This window comes from Euwallacea fornicatus, unplaced genomic scaffold, assembly GCF_040115645.1.
Source record: "Euwallacea fornicatus isolate EFF26 unplaced genomic scaffold, ASM4011564v1 scaffold_65, whole genome shotgun sequence".
Taxonomy (NCBI): Eukaryota; Metazoa; Arthropoda; class Insecta; order Coleoptera; family Curculionidae; genus Euwallacea; species Euwallacea fornicatus.
Window position 1 is genome coordinate 460,985 of NW_027096033.1, and position 10,276 is coordinate 471,260.

The following is a 10,276-nucleotide window of genomic DNA, read 5'->3' on the forward strand; positions in this document are numbered from 1 at the left end:
CGATATATAGTAAAAAAGCTTTATATTTTCTACAAAAATTTTATTCTCTATTTAAATCCTGCACAACTTTGTCATAATAATAATATAGGTATTCCTTAAGGGCACTACTTAGTAGCATATTTCCCATACATTTATCGCAAATTAAGTTATACAATTCTAATAGTGGTTTTCTATTAACATTGTTTGCGATGCACCAAGGTTTAAGTACATTTATTATATTGTAATAAAAAGTACAAAAATGCAGATCATTCAATATGACCAACCGTTGGCGAATAAGGTGAAAATCAATGTGAAAAATTTGATGTACATCTTTTTCTGTTAAATAGAAACTTACACAATATTTAGATATTTTCAATACTTTTCCAAAATCACCATCAGTATTGGTAAATCCAATCATTTGATTCACTTCGATAAAATCACCACATGGAAAGGTTACCACGTCACCCGAAACCGTAGGGTCATTGAAAAAATCACACATCTTTTCGTGCAGAACATTTAAAAATGTGATCCATTCAAATTCACTGAATGATATTTTACCAATTTTTGTCGTTTCAGATAATGTAATAACCGAACTGAATGTTCGCGCCGGACTTAAACCACATTCGATTCGATATGAATCCGTATAATATGATGCATTTAGTAGATGGAAGGATTCTTTTCTAGCGGCATCTTCAAACTTTTGTATACATTCTTCGAGTTGACGATCGTAACGAATCGGGGATGAAGAAGTTGCACAGTCGTAATCATCATCACTTTTATGAGAAATCATTTTGTCACTATAACACTACGTTAATATTTAAGACGCACATGTTCTTCTCTTTAACTATTGAACGCTTATGAAATTATTTCAGTTTATGTCGTTAAGTGTCCCCCATTCCCACTGTTTCAACTTGTTCCAACTTGTCTACAGACAAATTCGTATAAGGTTATTAACCCCGTAATTTTCTTTTTATCATAACACAATGAAAAAAGTGTCTTTTTGCGAGAAGAACAAAGTCTTCAAACTGGTTGTATGGAGTTTTGCTTACAGGGAGGCTAGAAAAAGTGATTATCTAGCTGTGCATATTAACAGAATCCACTTTCAAAGAAGAATTCAGTTGTGTGAAGAAAAAATGGTCCATATATTTTCAAATATACATAGAACGAAAATTTATAACGAAAGATTTAATGTTATCGGAGGTTAAAAATTCTAGTAAATAAAAAAATGTTACAGAATATCCTTTTTCAAAATCCAAGAATTATTTGAGTTACTAAAACCGAGCCATTTAACATAAACCTTATCTCCTTTTTGTTTTAAAATCTTTTCAACCAAGTAAACGTCAGGATATTTAACTTTCTGCAGTTCCTCTTCATAGAATCCTCCCTGAACGTATTCATTGTTGTAATCTTTCAATAAGTACGTGGTGGGATTAGTCAACTGGATCTTTTCTATTTGGAATATTTCAGTCGACCAATTCGGAGTGTAACCTTTATCGAAAGCTTCTCTCTGTTTGGAAATCCTCACAAAATCGTGCACTTTCAGTTTTGGCTTTTTGGGATCCACCGTTTTTAGATGAGAGTAGGAATTTGATAAAATTTCCTCGGCATTCTTATTATCGACACTGTTAGGCTTGTAGCCAGTAGTTCGGTGAACAGTATTATTATATTTTTGTACAATTTTTTCTAAAATATCAAGCCATTTATAATTTCCTTGAATTGTGAATTGACGCCATATCATATTCTTCAATGTACGATTTACTCTTTCAACGATGCTTGCTTTTAAGTTAGAAAATGTACTGTAATGATTAATTTCATATTTTTTCACAAGTTCGGTGAAATCCCTGTTGTAGAATTCGGTACCAAGATCTGTATGCAAATTTTTCGGAGGATTTTTGGATCTTCTTAGAATTGCTGCAAATGCTAACGTAACATCTTTACTTTTTTTACTTTTTAAAGGCATTACCCAAACATATTTTGAAAAGGCGTTTATAACTACCAGGATATAGCGAAATCCGCTATTTGATTTGACATACGGCTGCATTTCCACGAGATCCGCTTGCCACAAGTCGTGCAACCCTTTAATAATTACCCTTCGCCTTTTATAATTTTTCCTAGCAGGTTTATGTAACTCGTGAGCCACAGTTTCCTTTGATGTGAGTACCATAACTAAGCTAACACTAACTTATCGCTTTTTAATAGCACTTTTTATTTCGGAAACAACAGCTTCAAGTTGCAGAAGCCTGTTACGTAACGCGAAAGTGTTAAATCTTGACACTTCATCGACTTTGTTCAAAAATCCATCCACTTCGTTCACCTTATCTTTTAGTTCTGCAAGTTCCTTTGTGGATATGGTTATTTTTTCCGTGAGCTGTTGATTTTTATCATCCATATTTTTTATTGTATCATTTAACTCATTTTTTAGTAAAAGTATTTCGTTTATCATCTTTTCTTCAATTTTTTTCATATTAAAACCAATGTCCAATTTGTTAATAGACTTGTTACTTTTAACAAAGTGTTTTTCGAAATGTTCGGCGACTGTTTTTTTTGAAATGTGTCGACCAAACTTATCGACAGTCATCTTGAAAATAAAATGCAAATAAAAAAAGGTACTTTTTTATACAATAACATCTGCTTCCTTAAGTTCTTCTATAATAGAAATGATTTCGTTATTATGACCTGTATGACCTGCTGTCGTAGAAGCCATAAGTAAACGAAGCCTGTCAACGAGTTCATTCAAATCATTCCAATATACATAATCCGTTTGTGATTTGTGATTTTTTAAAATTAATCCCGATCCCTTTTTATTTCGGGGCCTAACGAGCGGAAGGGTAGGTCTACTGAAACTCGTTTGGGAAGATTGTATACTTCTAGTTTTCGTGATACCTTTTTCCTGCAAGTATGGTGCTATTATTGTAATGTATTTGGTTGATTTAGTACCTTGAACTTGATCATTGGGATCATGATTCCTTCTATAAGCGTTAGTCCTTTTCAATATATCCATATAATTATCCAAATCCTCCTTTTTGTAGCCGAGCGGATTTATTTTAAACAATAGTTCATATAATCCGACTGTTCCAGGATATGTTATTCCTGCAACTTTTACATCTTTGCCGATAAGTTCGACAGGTTTTTGAGTTAAGCCTAAAAATAACTTGTCTGTTTCAATGTCGTGAATTATACCAAATTGATGATCGAAAGTATGTTTTTTGTCTTTTATATTATCGTCAATATAAGTTCTTGGTAGTTCGTGGTAGGTTTCTAGCCACTCTTCGTAAGCAGGAGTACTAACTATTGGTTGTATTGACAGCTTTGATTGTTCTAAAATATCCGATAAATTCAATGATTTCTCGTTAGACTCTTCTTGAAATGGTGTAGTTTCACCAATCTCCACTGAACGTAAAAAAGAAGGAAATTGACTTTTTGACGTTAAGCTTTCATCAAAGAAGGAGGGCATCTTTAAAGGTAAAAGTGGAGTTTTCCCAGTTTTCAATTTTTTTTCTTTCCTTGGGGTTGAAGTTGCAGATGCTGCATTTTCGATATTAAAAGATCTTTCTTCTTCCTTTTTTCCTTCGGTTATTATATCCAGTGGTTCACTCTTACCATGAACAGCTGAAATTAATTGTTCTAAAGGTTGTGTTAGTGGTTTGTAGGTTTGCTCTAGTCTAGCTTGCGTCTCAAATTCTGCATTTTTTAGACTCTGATATTTTTCTCTCACTGCTTTTCTCGATTTAACCAGCTCTCTTTTTAAACGTTCGTCATCCATGTTGGAGGAGGAGGAGGAGGAGGTAAAGTGAAGTTACTTTGAAAACCGTTCCTTTTATAGGTAAATAAATGTATCAAATCCCTTTCGGTATCTACCGCACTTTAAATTTGAATCTTTATCCACTACTAAAAATTCGTACAGTTCTTTCCAACAGAGCGAACACAAGTCTTTAAACTGATTAAATGACATATCGACATTAATATGATCTTGATAAATATGTTTCAAATTTGTGACATCTTGTTGAAATATGATAAGTAGGTTCGCATTGTCTCGTATTAATTGTTTAGGTATAGAAGAATATGTTTGACACAAATAAAAACAATCAGTGTTTTTATGCCGTCCAAAGCAAAAATAATCCTTAACAATATTCTGATCACAACAAACGATATCATCGAAAATAATCAATGAATTAGATTCAATTTCTCTTGGATCGATAATATTTTCGGCATTATCTGACTCGTAGAAACCGATTTGTTTAAGAGGTTGCATAAGTGTTCTCAAATATTCATATTTTGGCTGATACAACGACTTGGAATAAATATACAAATTTTTAAAACGCAATCCATTGCGATCTTCAATTAAAGATATCATCACATTAGTTTTTCCACATCCTGATGGGCCAATAACTAAACCCCTTTTACTACTTCCCTGAAATAAGTCACCATGTTTCCTGAAAGTGTTTTTTGTAAATTCGTAATCTTTAATGGTTATCGAATGTAACTGTTTTTCAAGACGCATCTTTTTGGTACTTAAAGCACATAAAAAGTGAATGTCTATCAGTTGCGGGATAGTGTTATATAATGATCGACTTCCACAGTCATCACATCATTCGTTCAAAAACTAGCAAAAAAAAGAGGAACTGGTATTGTCAATACTTTGATAAACAAATTACCCGTTGAATTGCATATTCCCGGGTTCAATTTCTGCGGTCCTGGCACCAAGTTGAAGGAAAGACTGACAAGAGGTGATACGGGTGTAAATCCTTTAGATGAAGCTTGTAAAGAGCACGACATAGCATACGCCGAGAGAAAAGATTTACAAAGTAGACACGAAGCGGATAAAATCTTAGCATCAAAAGCACTAGCACGGTTCAAGGCAAGTGATTCGGGAATCGGTGAAAAAATTGCAGCGTTGGGTATTAGCGGAGCTATGAATGTGAAAACAAAGTTAGGAATGGGGCTGCGAAAAAGGAAAACAGGTCGAGGTTTGAAAGGTGGAAAGATAACTCTAAACAGAGCAATTTTAAACGTGAAAAAGGGTCTCATCGGACAAAAGTTTAAAAACTTAAAATCTAGTGCCAAGTATGCCCTAGCACTTGCAAAAAAGAGTGGCAAAGTTTCACCCCCCAAAAGGAGAATTATTCCTATTCCTAAATCAGGTGGATTTTTGCCTCTGATACCTCTGTTTGCTGGTTTATCGGCATTAGGTGCATTAGGAGGTGGAGCTGCTGGTATTGCAAAAGCGGTAAACGATGCGAAAGCAGCTTCTCAAAAATTGGAAGAAGCGAAAAGACACAACGAGACAATGGAAGCTATAGCACTTGGTAAAGAAGGGAGCGGATTATACCTGAAACCATACAAATCAGGATGTGGACTTTACTTAAAACCATATTCAAAAAACTGTTAAGTGGAATACCTCGAAAATCACTAACAAATTTTCAGTTATTAAAATACGTAAAAAAATTACAAATTCCACATTTTCGAGGTATTTTCATGAGAAATAAATTACCACAGAAAATTAAAAAGAACGAGCGTGGTATAGTGAACCTGGATGATTCAGTCAACAAAGGAACTCATTGGATTTGTTATGCTAAAAAAGGGAAAAGTATTACATACTTCGATAGTTATGGGAACTTAAAACCTCCAAAGGAGTTGGTTAAGTATTTCAAGAGTGATGGACTCAAGAACGATATAAAGTATAATTATACGAGGTATCAAGCTGATGAGCAAATGAATTGTGGTCAGCTCTGTTTAGAATTCCTTTATAATAGTGTGTATAGAACTCAAGAGATTTATTTATAATTTTAATATTGACGAATCATGTCTTATAGTTTTGTTCTTACCGGTAATTCTGCAACTCTCACTGCGGAATTTAACCCTCCTATACATCTAGACGACAATTTCGAATACGTAATCGGTCTAGTCAACTTTGAAACTTTCAATTCAATTCCAAATATTGAGTCCGGATCTAATTTGTTTATTATTGATAAAGAATATATCACAATACCACCAGGTTGTTACGAGATAGAAGATATAGCTAATTATATAAAAAAGGACATTGGAGACAAAAAGACATTTGAGTTAACTGCAAACAATAACACTCTTAGAACACATCTTATTTCATCTGTAGATGTTAAATTTGAAGAAGGAACTATAGCAAAACTTTTGGGGTTTGAGTACCAGGACATACCGGCTAATACTTTGACAGTGTCTGATCACCCCGCAGATATCTTTAAGGTGAATGCTATAAATATCGATTGCAGTATAGCTGAAGGGTCTTTTCTAAATGGTACGCCAGTTCATGTAATACATCAGTTTTTTCCTAGTGTACCGCCCGGTTTTAAAATAATCGAAACCCCTCAGAATGTCATTTATTTTCCCGTAATCGTTAACGTTGTAGATAAAATAACAGTGAAACTAGTTGATCAAGAGGGCGATTTGATTAATTTTCGAGGTGAATCCGTGACATTAAGACTTCATCTTAAACGCTTGGACTCACGATGGTAATTCTATATAATAGAACACCTAATTTAGATTTTGTCAGAAGGTTTAATACACCTTGTAAGCAGCAAACCCCCGATAGTACGAAACGATACACAAGAGGGTTAACGTCTTTGAATAAACAGTTTCTTGTTTCCCTAGGATTTACATTAAAAAATGGATCATATAAACGTCCAAGAAAAAGTTTTTATTGACGACTCAATTTTAAGCTGGGAAGTGCTCTCTTTTGATCCATTCAATCCTACTAAATTGGGGACAAACGATGAAATTAGAATATCCTTACAGCAAACCGGAAAATATCCCTTACCCTGCAAAAGTGAACTTTACATTGAACTAAAGGTTACGAAAGAGGATGGTACGCCACTTACAAACACATACTTGATAAATAATGCCGCGGCGTTTTTATTCAAAGAGTTGAGATATGTTCTAAATGGAGTGACAATTGACGCAGTACGAGATGTTGGTATAACAGCAACCCTTAAGGGTTATTCATCATATAATTTAAATGAAAGCGCTAAGCTTCAAAACGCGGGATGGTATCCGGTAGAAAAAGAAAAAAGCATCATGACGGACTCTAACGGAAATGTTTCTTTATGTATTCCTCTTAAGATGTACTCTGGTTTCTTTGAAGATTATAAGAAAATCATTTTAAATTCACATCAAGAATTAATCCTAGTTAGAGCTAACGATGATTCCAATGCATTGGTACAAACGGCAGCATCTACAGAAAAACCGAAACTTACGATAACAAAACTCTGTTGGAGAGTTCCACACTTAACAGTAGCAATTCCTCAGGAATTAGCACTTACAAAAACTATTGATAAAAATACTGACATCTTATTAACTTTTCGAAGCTGGGAATTAGTTGAATATCCAGAGTTATTAGAAGCCACCAGACACAATTGGACGGTAAAGACATCGACCAAAGTTGAAACTCCACGCCATGTCATACTCGCATTTCAAAAAGACAAAAGAGGTAATCTTAAAAAGGATATGAGCAAATTTGATCACTGTGACCTACGAAACGTAAATGTGTATTTAAATTCTGAAAGATACCCGTATGGTGACTTGCAACTTGATTTTAAAAATAATAGATTTGCAACCCTGTATGAAATGTTTTCCGAATTTCGTCAGGTTTACTATAATAACGCACAAGAACCGATTTTCACTCCGTCCGAATTCAAAGATAAAGCTCCACTTGTTTACATCAATTGTACTCACCAAAGAGATTTACTTCAAACTGGATCAGTCACTATGAGAGTGGAATTTGAAACTGCAGAAAAAGTGACTGATAAAACGACAGCCTATTGCCTCATTATTCATGACAAAATATTTAGTTATAATCCACTTACGAAAATTGTAAAACAGCTTTAAATTCCTACCACCACCACCACCACCATCAATATGTAGCGTTAAAACTTAATGTTCAGTTGAAATATTGTTTATAAAGATACTGCAAGTCGAAATGACAACTAGACTTGAAAGAATAGAAACTTTTTTAGAAAACCTACGAAATATTAAACGCCGGATTAGAGAATATTCCATCAAGAAATTTACTTTCCTAAAGTTTGAACAATTAAAAATATGAATATTCAAGGGTTTAAAGATGAAAATACCCTAAACGACTCTTTTCACATCATCAGCAGCACATAACAGTAATGGAAAAAATCATTGCATCAAAGTAAAATGTACCCTATCATCCCGTCATATATAACCAAAACATTTCGTGTGAAGATCCAAACCTATTGATGACTAGTCCAGTTCAAGACTGCTTCTACCAACGTGTGCTCTTTTAAATGTTTTATGTACAATGATGAATAAAGTTTTTAAAAATGTAAAACGCTTTTTAATGATGCATGCTACAATACATCTTCATAATGCTATTTATGCAAATTGCTATATATTCACATTGCGAAGATGTCAGCCTATTAACTGCACCAGTCTTTGCAATTTTCGTTTAGCAGGAGCAAAAGACGCATAAGTGAGCTCATTTTTCGACTTTGAACTTTAGTACTACTACTTTAGTGGTAGCACAAGGTAGGTGGTTATTTTTATTCATTAAATTAGCGAAAAGCGTATTTTAGTATTTATTAGATACGGATTTGGGAACCTAGGGTAGTTCCTCTCGATCAGTGACATTCTCATGTGGTTCGACTTCAAAATTTAGAACTACTACTACTACTACTACTACTACTGTGATAGCACAAGGTGGTTATTTTCATTCAATTAGCGAAAAGTGAATTTTAGTATTTATTAAATACAGATTTGGGATCCTAGGGTGCAATCCATTGTTCCGACCCAGACCTACTACAGCGGTAGTAATAGAAGTAGTTATTATTACATAGAGATTTGCGAACCGAGGGTACAATTCTTTTTTGTCATTCGAAAGTGTAAAATGAAGTTTGCCGTACTGGATATGCAAGGTTATATAATTAACAAAATGTTTACCACGAAAGAACTCACCATCTACGATGGTAAACATTTGAAATCCTTTTTGTTTAAATGCCCGATTAAATTTTCTAGTTTACATGCAAATGATCGGAAAACTGCTGCATATCTCTATAACAATGTTCATGGTATTCCATTTGATTCGGGGAATATCAAATATCAGCAAATTAAAAATATTTTAGAAAACCATTTAAAAAATATTGATTTGATATTTGTGAAAGGACAGGCAAAATTTGAGTTTTTGAAAGACTATCTTGCCGATTCAATACGAATTTTCAATTTAGAAAAAGATGATGCTGACCTGGTACCCAAATTAAGACCTAGCGAAAACAATTGTAATAGTCATGCTTTCAAAGTATGCAATTGCAGTAGTAGAAATGCCGAAGTGCTATTTGAATATGTTATTAATAAATTAATTGCTTCATAAATCGGGTTTCAAGTCTCTATATGTTAATGTCAGTACCATTGGTACACATTATTATTATTATTATTATTTTCGTAGATGTATTTACTAAAGAGTCGATGCATAAAAGCATTCTGTAAATATAGCTCGAATGCGGCAGAAGATCGTACCACTTAAGAAAACATACATTATAATTTCCATCAGTGATTGGGGGAGGGGGTAACGTTTTCTGTGAGCGAGACATATATTGCATGAATTATTACAAAATATATGATGCTAATAAAAATTAAGAGAGCATTTTTTCGTTTACTTACCTTGAGCACCCACTCCACGCTCCAGTCACTCTACAGAAGTTCCCCAAGTACGGACCTGTCTCAAGGCGCTCAACCCGGACCTGTACCGACACGCCCACTCCACAGGGAGAGATGGTAACGTAACTTCCTTGACGTAACGACATACCTTTTGCCATAAGACTCCATGTTAATTTTGTCGTAACGACAAACACAGTTTCCGCAATTCACCACCTAATCACCTAATAACACAAATAACGTTCACGGTGCGAAAACTCTAAAAACAACCAACAGTTTTCGCAATGTACCTTTAAAGAATGAAATAACGGAACGACAAAAATAACGTTACACGAGAGAGATGGAGATACGCTTAACGTCAACTTTAACGTAACGACAAAGTTTTTCCCATAAGATTCCATGTTAATTTTGTCGTAACGACAAATACAGTTTTCGTAATGCACCACTAAATCAATAAATCACTAAAATAACGTTAACGGTGCGAAAACTCTATAAAAACAACCAATAGTTTTCGCAGTGCACCTTTCAAGAAATAAATAACGGAACGACAAAAATAACGTTACAGGAGAGAGATGGAGATACGTTTAACGTCAACTTTAGCGTAACGACAAAGTTTTTCCCATAAGACTCCATGTTAATTTTGTCGTAACGACAA

General features: G+C 34.1%; 1 protein-coding gene across 1 annotated transcript; it reads left to right on the forward strand.

Moving 5' to 3' along the window:
- Positions 1 to 6,618: 6,618 nt before the first annotated feature.
- LOC136349774 (uncharacterized) lies at positions 6,619 to 7,836 on the forward strand. The gene has a single exon (XM_066301503.1). It carries the CDS (start codon positions 6,619 to 6,621, stop codon positions 7,834 to 7,836), a length of 1,218 nt encoding a protein of 405 aa, XP_066157600.1.
- The last annotated feature ends 2,440 nt before the right edge of the window (positions 7,837 to 10,276 follow it).

Excerpts from the sequence above, each read along its gene's own strand:
- LOC136349774 (XM_066301503.1), top strand. The coding sequence starts at position 6,619 with ATGGATCATATAAACGTCCAAGAAAAAGTTTTTATTGACGACTCAATT.